We start from the raw sequence: 15,013 nt of genomic DNA, 5'->3' as shown, positions 1-15,013 counted from the left end.
ATGGTCTTACCTATGAAGGAAAAGCTAGCAGAGAAGGCCAAGGGGCTTTGCCAATTCTGGTCTGCTAAATCTTGTCAGATTTGTCCGAAAAGTCAACTTTCTAAAAGTCTAAGATTCTGTCTATCTCACACAGCCTTTACATTTTTTCTTGCTAAGCATTATTGATTCTATAGGTCAATTCTGTTGTCCCTGAGAATTCCCGTGGCCACTTCCTGTTCTCTGTTGTCCTATCTTTCCTAGTTCTTGTCACTACGTTATTTGAAGTGGAGTGAAGGATGGGAAAGTAAAATCCCTTTTTCTCCCACTCCAGTGAGAAACTACCTTGGTCCTAGTGCTCAGATCTCTTTGTAACTTCAATTCCATATTGTAGTTTAACCTGTTGTCTAGGCCATGGAAACAGACAAAAGACTCCACATCATTTGGGCAAAGGAGAGCAGCAGCCATCTGTTCTGCCTTATGCCTACCAGGGAGAAAGTACTCAAGATCCAAGTTCCCGCGTGGAGGCTAAGCACAGGCCACAGCAGAGAAGCATAAGAAGAACCCGAAGGATTGGCCTGAAGGCCTAGGCTTTGTCCAGAGACAACAGTGGGGTGGAACTCGGCAAAGTGAAGTGGGTTATGTATTCCCCAGAATAAATACTCTCAAAAGCAGGGGAGTGTGAGTGTTTTTTATTCCATGCTAAAGAGAGAAGTAGGTCTCTGAGGAGCACCTGGGACTAGTAAGGACTCTTGAGAACGGTAGACAAGGTTTCCTAAGCATGTTGTGCCCTTTTACTGACTTGCCCCATCCCCTAAAGTCCACGGTAGCGTCTTAGGTCTAGAAAACCTCCACTAAAAAGGAGGAGGGTATGTGATTCCCGGAGACTAGCTTCCACTTGGATAGGGAAGGCCAATGCCCGATGGGCTGGGGCCAGAATCCCTCGGTTAAGAGTACCCATTCCAGTGGCCTGTCAACGTGAACTTCAGCGATCTTGCCTCTGACTGTATAACTGCGTCAGAGACAGCGCTATCACTGGAGCGCCTTTCAAGGTGGCATTAGGAAACTATTGTCCATGTCCATCCTCAGCAGTTGAGACAGTGACAAGTTAACCGAAGAGTCCCCTTAGTTTCTTCCTCTTGACCTTTGACAGCTGAGGTCTCTGCACAGAGCCTGAAGTATCCTAGAAAACAAGGAAGCCTGGAATTAACAGGGGTTTTGAACAGTTCCACTTAGGTTAGGAAAGGAACTTCCTCCGATGGCCCTGGTTAGAATGAGGCCTTCTTAAAGTGGCTGACACAGTGTTTTGAAGTCTACGTCAGGCAGTGAATGTGATATGAGACTCTATGCAAGAGACACACACATCCCTTCTCTCCCAGGAAGAGCCTCACAGGCCGTCACTGAAAGTGGGATAACGTAGAAAAAAGTCAAGGCCCATCATTCAGTACAAGAACTGCAGAAAAGAGACAGCAAGAGGAGATGTAACAAACCCTGACTCTCTATCTAGAAAGCCATGATTCGGAAGCCTGGTAACAAATATCCCACATTAATTAAGGCAGCATCAGCTAGGTGGTGATTCCAGGGACCGCTGGCTTGGGAAACAGCAGTTCACGCCTCCAACTCTCAGAACGCCATCTAGGAAGCTGCTCACGACTCACTGTGGGCTCAGGCACCGGGAGGGGTGGTGCTGAGGAAACAGGCTCTTCTGGCTGGTTCAGAAGCTGGCCATCGGTTCCTTGCATGGAGGTACTACTTGAGGTCTGAGGATCTGAAATCAGAAAGATCAAGTGAAGACAGTGATAAATGCTTTCTTATCAGGAAGACATCAGCGTTTACCAAGCATTCAGATAAAGGCCAGGGGTTGGTACTAATATGTAAACAGCAGTAGCCACAAATCCAACTTCCAGCTGATTTCTGAAAAGCCCTGTTTCTACTATGAAGAGTCCCCAGGCCCACTTTTGAGTCAGGTAGACAAGAGCTTCCCTGACTCAAAATAGCCAGCTGGTCCTCTGCGCTTTTCCTGGCAGGTCTCAGGGAGAGTCCTCTTTCTCTGGGTTCCCTGGCTGACCCTCCTGGGTGCCTAGGCCAGTTTAACAGAACCTTCTGCGGTGGTGGCAATGTTCTGTATCTGCACTACTTGGCTTGGTAGCCACTAGCCACAGGTGGCTGTTGAGCTCTTGAAATGTGGCTAGAGCAAATGAGGAAATAAAATTTTCATTTTATTTAATTTTTATTAATGTAAACTTAAATAGTCACAAGTGGCTAGAGTTACCACAAACCTATTAAATAGCACAAACCTAGACCTTAACTCTAACCCCAAGAGACCAAGTACTCTTGGAGCTACTCACCAGTGCCTTGATGCTTCTGCCTCACTTGGACCTCCTGTCTGGTAACTGCCATATAGAGATTCTGTAGATTTGTGACAAAGGGTCTTCCTTCACCAACACTGCATGCCTCTGGAAGTTTCTACAGGGGAGAGGAGATGCTGTCATTTGTTACGCTGTATTGCCAGAGAAAAGGGACTTAATATTCCACTGGCAGAATTGGCATCAACCCCTCAAAAGAATTTATATAAAGAAGTTAGATCTCAAATAGGGCACCCATATCCAAGCCTGTTGGGACCAATATATAGACCTCTTGGGAAATCTTCTTCTCTAAAAGGTAACTCTAAAGTGTATCTTTATTTCTTCCAATACTTAGTCTATTATGTTTTCTCATAAATACCCCATAGGTCTCTAGGCTCTTTCTTCCAAAGACATGACCTTGTAGAGGGCTGTTTCAGGAAATCACCTTCCTTAAATTGTCCCTAAGCTGTACAAATTATTATTTTAATGAAATTCGCTCCTAAACTTCCATACCAGAGAGGAAAATGAGAAATGATGAAATCCAGGGTAAGAGAGAGAGAAAAATATGGGAATGACAGACTAAGGGACAAGAAAAATTAATGGAGTTGTGACGTTCAGTCAGAGGAGGTGAGAGAAATAAAGTTTCCAAAGCTTCGGAGGCTTACCTGACGTTTTCTATTCCCTATTGCAATCCTACTGTGCTTATTATAATCTATGAACTCACAATGGGGGTGATACTCCTCCTAAGGGGGATGAAAATTAGTTCTTGGGTGGGGGTGGTGGTGAAAAAAATCTTCTCTTTTAAAGTATAAAGTACAGATATACATAAACATAAACAGAATTTTGGTATGTCTTTCATATTATAATTTCCTGAGGGGTGTTAATTAGGAAAAAATGTCTTAAGGGTTCTTTAGGGAGGTGATAATGAAAAAAAGGTTGAGAAACACTGTTATTTTCACATTATATTTATGTTTCCTTCAATACAGAATGAACTGTAGATTTATGTTTATAGCAAAGTGCTTTGCCTAGTTTGACTTTCATATTTTTGGCTGAACTGAGTTGAAATAACGTTGAAGACCGAAGGAAGTGCAAGAAAAATGAGATGAAAGAGTATGGTACCCAGTGGTCCCAAACCTGGCTGCACTTTAGAATCCTGGAAAGGGCCCAGAACTACTTCATCTGTCCCTATGCATGCAAATCGTTACGCTTCCCAGCCAAGTTAGCAGGTCTCCCACGAAGAAGTGCCAGCAGCTCATATGAGAACTAAACCAAGAATCTTGGATTGGCCCATATCTCTTGTCAAGGGCACTTTCTCTGGGCTACGGGGCATTCATTGCTGAAAACCCACCGTGGAAGAAGAACAGAAGAGAGAAAGCGGGAGAAGCCGTGAAGTAGTTGCTAAGCCAGGGTCAAGATGACAGTTATCTTTCTCTGAGCACGGTGAAAAACTTGTTGAACCTTAGGAAAAGTAGCATACACGTTTCTACTCCAACCCAACTCTCATAAAAGTTATACCAGTCTTGGACTTTCACTGCAAACCACAGACAATGAATCAGAAGCCCTGAGTCCAAACTTTACTTCCAGCCAGTAAGCACGCTAGCAGTAAAACAGCACTCCTCAGCAGCATTACCTGAGGAATGAACTGAAACAGGAAAGGTAAACTATCAGGCCACACACCTCCACCTCACCTCACTCTCCATCCAGGTTTGCCTCTCCCCAAGCCACCTCCTCCCACACAAAGTCCTCTACTCCACAGGCAGAGAGCCTTGACAGTGGAGAGGCCAACAGCTCTTCTCCTTCCTCATATCTCATGTCTCTAGGATCTCCCTTCATACTGCTCAAGAGATGTGGCCTCTCTCAGTGTCATCCATACACAGCTTGGTAGGCACTGTTCTGTTTGTATAAACGGGCTCGGCAGAATCTAGGCAGTCCAGGGTCATTGCCTCCTGCCCCTTCTTTGGAACTAAACAGACTCATAAATTTCCCAGGGTGATTTTTAGCCAGCTCAGGTACTTAGTCTCAAAATGAAGTATGAGAAATGAAAGGCTGCTAAAGCCCGTGCTGTCCCGGACCAGAGTCCAAATCTAGAGCCTATGTATTAGCCCACCCTCTGTCTTCCCGCTTCTCAGAGAGCTCTGGTCCTACAGTTGCTGCCAAAGGTTATCCTACTTGAGTATACAGTCTCAGAAAAGTACTAGAAAAAGAATATTGGTATATTTGCTGCGTATTTACTGCATGCAATGCACTGTTCTAAGTATTTCATGTATTAACCCATTCTTGTCTTATTCACTGCTATTTCCCTGGCACCTAGAATAACCTGGCCCATTAGTAGGGGTGCAATAACTATTTGCGAATGAATGAACATGGTAGGCAATAGTACAACCTCATTTTCGTGAGGAAGCCACGGATATTAAGTGGTGGAGTAGGACTGGAATCCACAGAGTCTGGCTTCAAGGCCTTCATGTATTAACCCATTCTTGTCTTATTCACTGCTATTTCCCTGGCACCTAGAATAACCTGGCCCACTAGTAGGGGTGCAATAACTATTTGCGAATGAATGAACATGGTAGGCAATAGTACAACCTCATTTTCGTGAGGAAGCCACGGATATTAAGTGGTGGAGTAGGACTGGAATCCAGAGAGTCTGGCTTCACAGATATAAAAAGTACCCTATTTACTTCTCTGAATATCAGGATTTTAGTCAAAAGGGAAATATGGCCTTTACCAGGATCACTACCCTCAACCTGTTACATCGCAGATCATCTGCCTACATTCTCATCCAGCCCAGGAACAAGCTCCCTCAGGTGACAAGAAAAAAGTGAACAGATGAAAAAAGAGGCAGCTGGCCCTACCTGGAACCCTCAGGGGCTGAAAGGCCACACTCTTATCCTATTCTAGCTGGTCCCCGTCATCCCTGATTCCTTGGGCATCATCTGCAGAATATACTAGGGAAGAGAGGTGAAGAGGCCCGAGTGTGGAAAAGAGGAAACTTTAGCTCCCTGTGCAGGACAATGGTGAGGGCGAGCTGGGGCAACTGGCAGAGATCAAAGAGAGAACGCTAGAGTCAGGACTAAGAAAAGCAAATAGCAGGGCCTCCTGCTTTAAGTACAACTGAGCCAGGAGCAAAGTGTACCAGCCACAAAGCGGGTCACTGCCCAGAGTGGGGAGGGAAAGAATACTGTATAATGTGTTCTGCTGTATAATGTGTTGAACTGATTAACCCAGAATCAATTCTACTGAGCAAAAAAGTTGAGATACCGACTCAACTTTGCCAGGCACTACAGGATTGGGGGAGGGGACAGAGATGTACCAGGCCTTCCCTCCTCAGAACAGGACTGAGTTCGTACAGAGATGAGGAAGTCAGAGTCGCTGCCTCAAAGAGTTTATATGTACATGTGTGTGTGTACTTTTTATTTATAATATAATACAATACAATACAATACAATACAATACAATACAATACAATACAATACAATACAATACAATATATATTTTTCAAGCATTATGCTATAACAGAGTTATAAACAAAATGTAATAGGAAGAAACCCAGAGAAGAAGAAAGAGACAAATTCTGACTGAGAGTCCAGCAAAAAGCTTCAGAGGTGGTGGAAGTATCTGAAGCATAAAGATAGGCTGTGTGGACACATCTCATGGGAAATGAGACCAGAAGGCTAAATTCATATCCACTAGTTTGCAAAGGACTTCGTTTTCTGAATTAAGGATATGCCCATGGGAATGTCCTTTTGTTTCACAAAGCGGCTTTCTCTACTATACTACTGCTTGCCAAGGCTGCCTTGGCTCCAAATTAATATTGATACGACAATGAGGAATCGGAAGCTTCCTCTAGGTTTCCCTTTTGTAGGCTTTCTGCTACATTTACGTAAATTCTTTTAGTACTTCTTCGCTGCTTACTGCTAGTACTGTCAACTGCCACAGGAGCTATATTACTCTCCTGTCTCCGAGAGTTATTTTACTCTCCCATCTCCAATCCACTAAGAGTTTGGCTTCTGCTATACAGCCATATCAGAAGCTTTAGAAAAACCAAAGTTACAGAAACCCTGCAGGGCATTTTATTTGCCCTCTTGTCCCTACTGCAGTCCATCTTGGTTCCTAGGGGCCACACTACCCTCTTAGCAATAACTCTCATCTTCATCAGGTCTAAAATTTGTTCCCAGTGGTCCAGAAATTCTAAGACTCCTTCCTACTCTCTGATCCCACCCATCAGGATCTGTTGGAGAGATCCCATTGCCATTTTCAACTAGAAATAAGAGGTCTGATCCTATCCTACCCCCACCTCCATCTCATCCCTCCTTTCTTCTGGGGCTGTTTTCAGAAAAGAAACCTTTGTTTTTTAGGCTGGACCCCAATACACTGCTCACCCTACTCAATATAGGCCCACAGGCTGAGGATACAGATTTCACAGAAGAAAAAGGGAAAACGAACAAAGTGGAGCTTCTCATCATTAGCCTCGAGCAGGACTTTGGTTCTGGCATCAGCTCCAGAAGCTGGCACAGCCCTAGAAGCTGGCACAGCCCCACGTCCCTGACACTGACCGTCGCAATGTTACAATCACAAGGCAGGGCCCTCAAAACATGGCTTCCTAAGGGTAAGAACTCTTCTCCCATCCCCTGCAATCTGGTAAACTCTGCTGGTAATGGATACCAACTTCCTCCTCGGGAGGCCCAAGCCTCAGTTTAGGAAATCATCATCAGCTCCCTTTAGGAGTAAGAACACGTTGAAAACCCTTCTGAGGTCTCCAATTACCAAAGGGTTACCAAGATAAATAGAAAAGAACAAGAAAAATGGTTTGGGAGGGGACTCTAATGAGAAAGACTTGTCAAGAAACAGAACTTCTGCTCCACCAACCCCCCCCCTGCCCCGCCCCAATCCATCCATTTACCAACTATTTACTGACCATCTAGATGTGGAGCAATGGAGAGAGATGATGGAGGTGAGACTAACAACATCTACGCCACAGAGTTCGTGAAAGGATTAAATGAGTGGAGTAAGTAATCAAGAAATGTGTCCTTTCCCTTTGCAAGACACACTGAGATCCTTCTTTCCTGGCCTCGGTCCATTGCCAAGGAGGCTCAAGAAATGCCCTAATGCTATAGTGCACAGAGAAGCCAGGGTTTGACACAATTATTAACCTTTCCCCACTGTATTCCAAAGTATATGACCTAAAAATTCAGTGACTAGGCGAAGCCCAGAGCAGGGAGATACCTGTTGGTAGTTCACTGCCCACCATTGCCACACTAGCCCACTCCTCAGTCTCCGGTGAAGACCGAGGCCGCATGGCTTTTGTATCAGAAGGTCCTCATTTTAAATTCTGGCTTTGCCAGTGAGCGGCTATGTTACTAACCTCTTTTAGCCTCTGTTACATCACCAGAAAAATGAAGAAACCAATACCTACTTGTATGAGACTGACAGAAGGATTATACAAGGTAACATTTGTAAAGGTTGCCTGCTCCGTATATATGATGTCTCTCTAACTCCCCCGAACGGCTCTCGATGCTTCTCAAATATCTCCTTTAGTCTCCTCATATTCAGGAGCTACCCAAGAGGCCAAAGTTTCACTTTCATTCTCCTCGCCCTCTTTTTTGGGGGGTGGGTATAACAGAGGAGAGTAAATCTACCCCCTGCAGGAGCACACAGAGCACAACCAGCTTGTTCCTCAACAAGTTCGAGCAGTAGATTCCACACGGCCCACCTCGGCCAACAATGCTTCTACCGGGAACCCTTTCTCACCACCATTTCCTGCTCCCTAATGTGCTCAGGCTGTGGCATTTCCACCTTAAAGTAACGCACTCAGTAAGACTATTTGGAAAGCAGAAAAACGTGACTTGCAGATACGTCGACCAAACAGTTAACGGCCAAATGGTTTCTGATGGGATTAATCTCATAGTAGCTTCAGAGTCAGAGAAGAAAGGTTAATGGGACAATAAGGAGAGAGATGATGGTGACGTCCATCTCACTCTCCCTATTCTCCGCTTCCAATTTTTCCACAGCATCTCACTGGGATGAGCTGCTTCTGAGTTTCAGGCAAGATCCAACCTGAATACCCCTCTGTTTTCTTAGTCCACTGATCACAAACTTGGGTGACTTGGGAGAGAACACAGTACCCTAAATACACAAGGCACACTGCCCTTGAAGATCGTGTGTGAAGTCGATGAGACAGCTGACACAGCTCTTATGTTTGGTCTGGTTTAGCTTTGTTTGGGTCTGCGCTGCACCAGGCCTGCCCTGGCCATTCTGCCCTGCTGCCGCTGACCTCGCCGGGCCCTCCCATGAGCCTCTGGCTCCTGAGCACCCACCCGCTCAATGCTGGGCTCCTAAGGAAAAAACACAGAGGCCTGAACTTAACCTTGTATTCGGGATCTTGCAAATTATTAATAGTCTACCTCACCCCTCCACCTTCTTAACACAAGGTGGGAGAATGGATGCATGCATACATACATTCAAGCAGGTGTGTATACAACCTAGTCAAATCATTAATTCACTTTTTTGTAGCCATTCTTCAAAATGGGATAATTCTGCTGCCTCACTCTTTCTCATGGTGCTGGAAATATATTGTAGATAAGATAGGTGCAGAGTTCAAAATAGTTTGAGATAAAGTCCAGTCTTACTTATATTATTCAGATTTTTGTGGTTCTGCTTGAGGCCTCCCTACCTCCCTGAACGGCACAGTCAGAAGAGAAGGGAGACAGAAGAAAGACTATACAGAGAGGTCGAAACAGGACGCTTGAATACTATGAGTAAGATTAACATTTTGGAATACGTTCAAAGTACTAGGTATTAGGCTAAGCGTGTAAAACATTATCTCGATTAATCTCCACAGTAACCCTATCAGCTAGGCACTGAAATCATTTTCATTTTGTATATGAGAAGACAAAGGTTCAAAGAGGTTACGTAATTTGACCAAAACTTCGGCTAGAAAGTAGCAGAATGGAGAGGTGGGAGACCCAGGAAACTGAACTCTAGAGCGTACACTTGAACTGCTACACTATGAAGCCTCTTGGAATCACCCAATGAGACATCCATTTCTCTCTGCCCTCTACACCCCGCCAGAGGAAGGCTGGTCCCTATTCTGAGGTCTAGCTGTTCTAGATGCTAGCTCTCACCTTCTTTCTTAAATCTCCGAATAGCTCAAGAGGCTGATGGAGGGAAAAGAAAATGTCCTCCAGAGAAGGAAAGCCTGACTTAACCCCTTGGTATCCTCCAATGGTACTAGAAAATCAGAAAAATGAACCTCTGGTATGGGGAGGCTCTAGGCTCTAAATCTCCTTTTAAAATTAGTACAGCCCCTCAAAGTCATAGCAGGAAGGCCTCTCAGCTCTGCCCCAAAAGAAAAATAATGGTAAAGGGAGTGGAAGTGAAGGCGGGGGCAGGGACTGCTGCTCTCATAAGAGCCCTTTGTGGTGGCTGCCTCTGAAAGGAGGTTTTGCTAGACAAGGTGGAACTTCTCAAGGTGACAAGCAAATGGTACAGCCTAAGCTGTGACCCTTTGCTCACTTCTTAACTACCCCCTCCCCCTTGGAGGGCCAGAGCCTAAACTGTCCCCAAAGCCCCACCCGGCCCCAGCACAAACCGTGACTTTCTAGCCTGGAAAGAGACTAAGGGGCAGCAAAGGGGCTGGGGGGACAAAAGTGGTTTCCTGGGGGGTATGAATCCTCAGAGGCCCTTGGAAAGTGCAGTAGCAACCCTCATTCCCTCTTTTCTCTACTCCCAACTCCCATTCCTTCTCCAAGAACAAGCAGTTTCTGTCAGCTCTGGCTCAGGGACGAGCCTCCGACCAGCCTACCAGGGGACAAGTGTGAATGACAGTTTAGGATCTCTCTCCAATTCTGCCACCTTGCCATCCTTTTCCCAAATGGAAATGAAACAATGTGGTAGAAATCAGAAAGAAAAAAGCATCAGGTTTAGTAACAAAAAGCAAATCACAGCTACACGGCAGGCATCTGGCTCTGAGCGTGCTGATCCGTGCCCTGGGCCACGAGCACTATGCGTAACTACATATTTCATTCCTTTTTTTTTTTTTCCTGTTTTAGTGGAAGGGAGGACAGTCAGCTAGCTGGGTCTGTAGGGCACAGAGGTGATTTAGAGGACCTGGTAGTATTCTCTGTAGGACATCTACCACCAAAAGGATTCTCTTTCACTCCAATTACATGCTTGACAGCTGGGAACACAGCCCATGGTGGCTGTGATCTCGTGGGGTCCCTGCCCCCACCCTGCCTGCTCCCTGTAGGGTGACACAGTGTCCTCTCCACCTTACATAATCTTACTCTATAATGAACCACCTCTCTCTCCCCTCCCTTCCCCGCCACCACACACAATCAAGGCTCAATCTTTATGACCTTAGGTAGATAAAGATCATAAAGGAAAAGACTGATAAATTGGACTACATTAAAATTAAGAACCCTGTTCCTCAAAAGACACAATTAAGAGAGGAAATAAGCAAGCTATAGAGTAGGAGAAAATATTTGCAATACATATAACCAACATAGGACTTATTTCCAGAATATATGAAGAACTCTTAGAAATCAATAATAAGAAGACAAATAACCCAACAAAGAATTGGCAAAGGGCTTGGTCATATCTAAATGACCAGTAAGTCATTAGGGAAATCAAAACCATAATAGGACATCACTACATATTTACTATAATGGCAAAAAGGAAAAAGACAGATAATACAAGCGTTGACAAGGATGTGGTACAACCGCAACTCTCATATGCTGCCTGTGTGACTATAAATTGATATAATCACTTTGGAAAACTGTCTGGCAGTATCTACTAAATCTAAGCAAATGCACGACTATGAAACAACCATTTCACTTTTATGTATAGCTCCAACACAAATGAATAAATAAATTATGGTACAGTCTTACAATGAAATGTTATACAGAAATGAAAATTAACAAAGTACTGCTACACACAACATGGATGAATTTCATAAACATTTTGTTGAGTGAAAAGTCAGACACAAAAGAGTGTACGCCACATGATTCCATTTATATAAAGTTCAAAACAGGAAAATTAATCTATCATATCGGAAGTCAGGAGAGTGGCCACCCTCTGCTAAGTACTGGAAATTTTCTAGTTCTTAATTTGGGTGCTGATTACACCGCTATGTTCATTTTGTAACAGTTCTTCAAGCTATATGCTTGTGATATGGGCACTTTCTGTATTCATCTTATATTACAATTTTAAAAGTTTATTAATAAAAGATAAACTACTACAAAAAAACAATTTGGCAGGGCCTCAACAAGTCAAATGTAGTTATTATATAACCCAAAAGAATTGAAAACATATGTTCATACGAAAACTCATACGCAAATGTTCACATAGCATTATTCATAATAACCCCAAAGTGAAAGCAACTCAACTGTCCATCAGCCGACAAGTGGACAAACAAAACGTGGTATAGCCACATAATGGCATATTATTCTGCCATAAAAAGGAATGAAATACTGATACTTCAATGGATGAACCTTGAAAACATAATGCTAAGTGAAAGAAGCCAGACACAAAAGACCATATATTATATGATTCCATTTGTATGAAATATTCAGAATTGGCAAATCCACATAGAGACAGAAAGTAGATTAGTGATTTCCAAGAGCTGGCAGTAGGGGAGATGGGGAATGACTGCAAATGGGTACGGGGTTTCTTTTTGGGAGTGATGAAAAGGTTCTGAAATTAGATAGTAGTTATGGTTGAACAACCCTGTGAATATTGTGAAACCACAGAACCGTACACTTTTGGTGTATACTTTTTGGTAAATGTTATGGTATGTGAATTATATCTCAATTTTTAAAAGAATTTTAAAAAAAGATAAAGTCTCTATTCTCCCACTCTCCTCTGCCTGTTTCCTCTTATAGGAATAGACTCTGGGGCTCCAACAGGCCTGGACAGCTTTTAAAGGACTTTAACATAATCAGTGGAGCAGATTCCTGCCTAGTGACTGAGTGACTGGAGTTAGCGTAGAATGGGGACAGAGCACAGGATCTAAAGCCACATGGCCTAGCTTTGAAAATAACTCCACCGCTTACATATTCATTCTTATGGTCTTGTCCAAGTGACTTAATCTCTTTGGGCCTCAATTTTCTCTCTATAAATGAGTAAAATAATTCCCATCAATAAAGGTGGTTGTGAGAATTGTTAAATGAGATAAGGTATGGAACGTATTAATTCCTTTCCCGTGAAATTTACAAGCAATCTCAGCTCCCTGAAGGCAACTAGAAAATGCACTTTATTTCAGCAAAACTGGGTGGGTTCTGGAGTTAAAATGCTCACATCCCAAGTCCATTACTTTGCCTTTCTAAGCCTTAGTTTTACCCATTGTAAAATGGGAATAATAACACTACCGCACTGTAGAGTTATGATGAGGGTTAAATGAGACAATACATGTAAACTGCTCTCTACACTGCCTGGCACACAGAAAGCACTCACTAAGTATTAACTGTTATTATTAATTCAATCATTAAACAAAATTGAGTATGCCAGATAGCGTGCTGTGTCCTAAGGATAAGACAGAGTTCACTGCCTTCAAGGAGCTCATAGTCTGGTTGGGGAATCAGACGCATAAACAAATAATTGTTCTTCATGGCCAGGCACACACTGGAGCCTTTGATTCCCAGTCAATAACACTAGGTCTAAGGCATTAGAAAACAAAGCTGGATATGTAAGGAACGGTGTGTGGTGGGGGCAGTGGTGAACAGACTAACTATGAATCAACAGTAGACCCTTCTTTTTTCCATAAATAGCCTACAAGAATCTAGATAAATAGGCATGCAGACTTCCTCCTCGTCATGACTACAAACTGGCCGGGGGCTAAAGGGCATCTCCTTTATATCTGTCTCCCCTGCTCTTCCAGTGGCTGGCTCCTACTCACCTTTTAGATCTGTTTAAATGTCACTTCTCCTGGACCCCTGACCATGTCATGTAAAGTATTTGTTCTTATAGCACTCTATTCTTTTTCCTCTAAACAACTGTAATAAAGTTCTATTATCTGTTTGCTCATTTCCCATCTCCTCCACTAGGCTGTGAGCTCCTAGAGTTCAGGTTCATTCAGCATATATTTGCCAAATATCTACTATGTGCCAGGCTCTGAAGTAGGTGCTGGGAATTCCATTTGGGAGCACAGACATGGCCACTGCCCTCATGGAGGTTATATCTATATTTGCAACAAAGCTTTGGGATAGAAGTTTATCCCTCTTCTGACTGGCCCAGTTAGATATGAGCCCTTAGCTGCCAATCTCTCACTGAGTCTAAAAAGCAAGAGGCTGGCGCTCTGGGGACTCCTTGGTTCTTCCTTTCACAATCCTACATTCCCATGCTCACAGTCCAGAGGAGTTCAAGCTAGGGCCAATGGCACAACCTCAGAGCCATTTCTACAAGTTCTTTCCTTATAAAGCTCTTCATGTCAGCATTCTAAGAGCAAGAACAGTTGATATTAAGTGAGGGATATACTGGCTGGGGTGGGTAGGAGGTGAGACTCTTCCTAAACCCACAGAGAATAACTAAACCTGGCACTCAAATAACTAGATCTGGAAGTACTGAGCTCTCAGCACTTTTCAAATTCAGTGCCTTGAGATTGTCAGACAGCTGCTTCCCATAGTCTGAGTTTCTCTACCATTGAACCTGACTTCATCTCAAAGGGGGCTTCCTGCTAAAGCCAGCCTGAGGTCTAGAAATGCTGAATTAGTCTCCAGTAAATATATTCTACTGCAAACTCTCTGGGGCAGGCCAAGGGAGATAATAAAATTCAAAGGATTATTTAAAAAGCTGCTTCAAATTCTGTATTAAATGAACAAGGGTGTGCATATGTGTGTGTGTGTTTATACAAACACACAAATATGAAATAAATCCTTGGTTAATAGCAGGAGATAATGTCCTGAATGCAGATTCAGAGGAAAAATCTCAAGTCACAGAAACAAATACATTTATTCATTCAAGAATCACCTACTTGGCATCTTCTCTGAGCCAGATTGTTCTAGGTCCAAAGAAATAAATGAATGATTGTGCGTTCGGCAAAATATTTTCGGTTCTATGATACAGGTCTATATATAGTCTGCCATGAGAAAACAGTAAAAAGCAGGCAGGATTTTTCATCCTTGTCAGGGATTTCCCAGTCCACTCCCAAACTTCCTGCTCTTAACCTGCACGACAGGTAAACAGAAGCAAGGCCATGGGGTGGATCTGGAGGGTGGGAATGGGGTCAAGGTATGTCCATTAAATCAGAACAGCAGGTTGAGCTGAAAACAGGAGGGAAATCCACAGGAACCAGCCAACTAATAGCCCTGGCTCAAATCACTCCTGCCAGATCTATCAGAATTAATGATGCGACTGTAGGAAAGCTGGCAAGGAGAAACACTGCCATGTGGAAAATTATGTTTGTAGCTAAATCTGTGTGAGACTGTCGCAGGAAAATGAGATTCTCTGGAAATCTCTGCACTCAAATTCCTAACTCAGCCCCAGGTTAGGTGAATGCACATCCTCAGCATTAATCTCCCTTGCCCCGCTCTGAGCAGGTAGTAAGTATCATGCTGTTCTCTTGGTGTAAGGACTTTGCAAATCCTAGATGAATACACTGAGCCCATCCATGATGGGTCCAACATAGAACAACCTATAATTTGGAGAAAATGAGTATGGAAAGAGGGGCTCTCCCAGGATCCAGGATCATGAGGGGCGGG

The 15,013-nt window shown here is 43.6% G+C and overlaps 1 protein-coding gene across 8 annotated transcripts in view; it reads right to left on the bottom strand.

Moving 5' to 3' along the window:
- Nucleotides 1–648: 648 nt before the first annotated feature.
- The window catches only part of NHEJ1 (non-homologous end joining factor 1), a 68,544-nt gene continuing 54,179 nt past the window's right edge, over nt 649–15,013 (bottom strand). For all 8 annotated transcript variants that reach the window (XM_015585365.2, XM_015585364.2, XM_015585366.2 and 5 more), the window contains 3 exons: nt 2,325–2,442; nt 1,635–1,744; nt 649–1,159 (listed from right to left, as the gene is read on the bottom strand). In XM_015585365.2, coding sequence (XP_015440851.1) covers nt 1,085–1,159; nt 1,635–1,744; nt 2,325–2,442 — 303 coding nt within the window. In that variant the 3' untranslated portion in view covers nt 649–1,084. The remainder of the gene's footprint in view (nt 1,160–1,634; nt 1,745–2,324; nt 2,443–15,013) is intronic.

Source organism: Pteropus alecto, unplaced genomic scaffold, assembly GCF_000325575.1.
Source record: "Pteropus alecto unplaced genomic scaffold, ASM32557v1 scaffold110, whole genome shotgun sequence".
Taxonomy (NCBI): Eukaryota; Metazoa; Chordata; class Mammalia; order Chiroptera; family Pteropodidae; genus Pteropus; species Pteropus alecto.
This window is presented reverse-complemented; position numbering and strand designations above follow the sequence as displayed.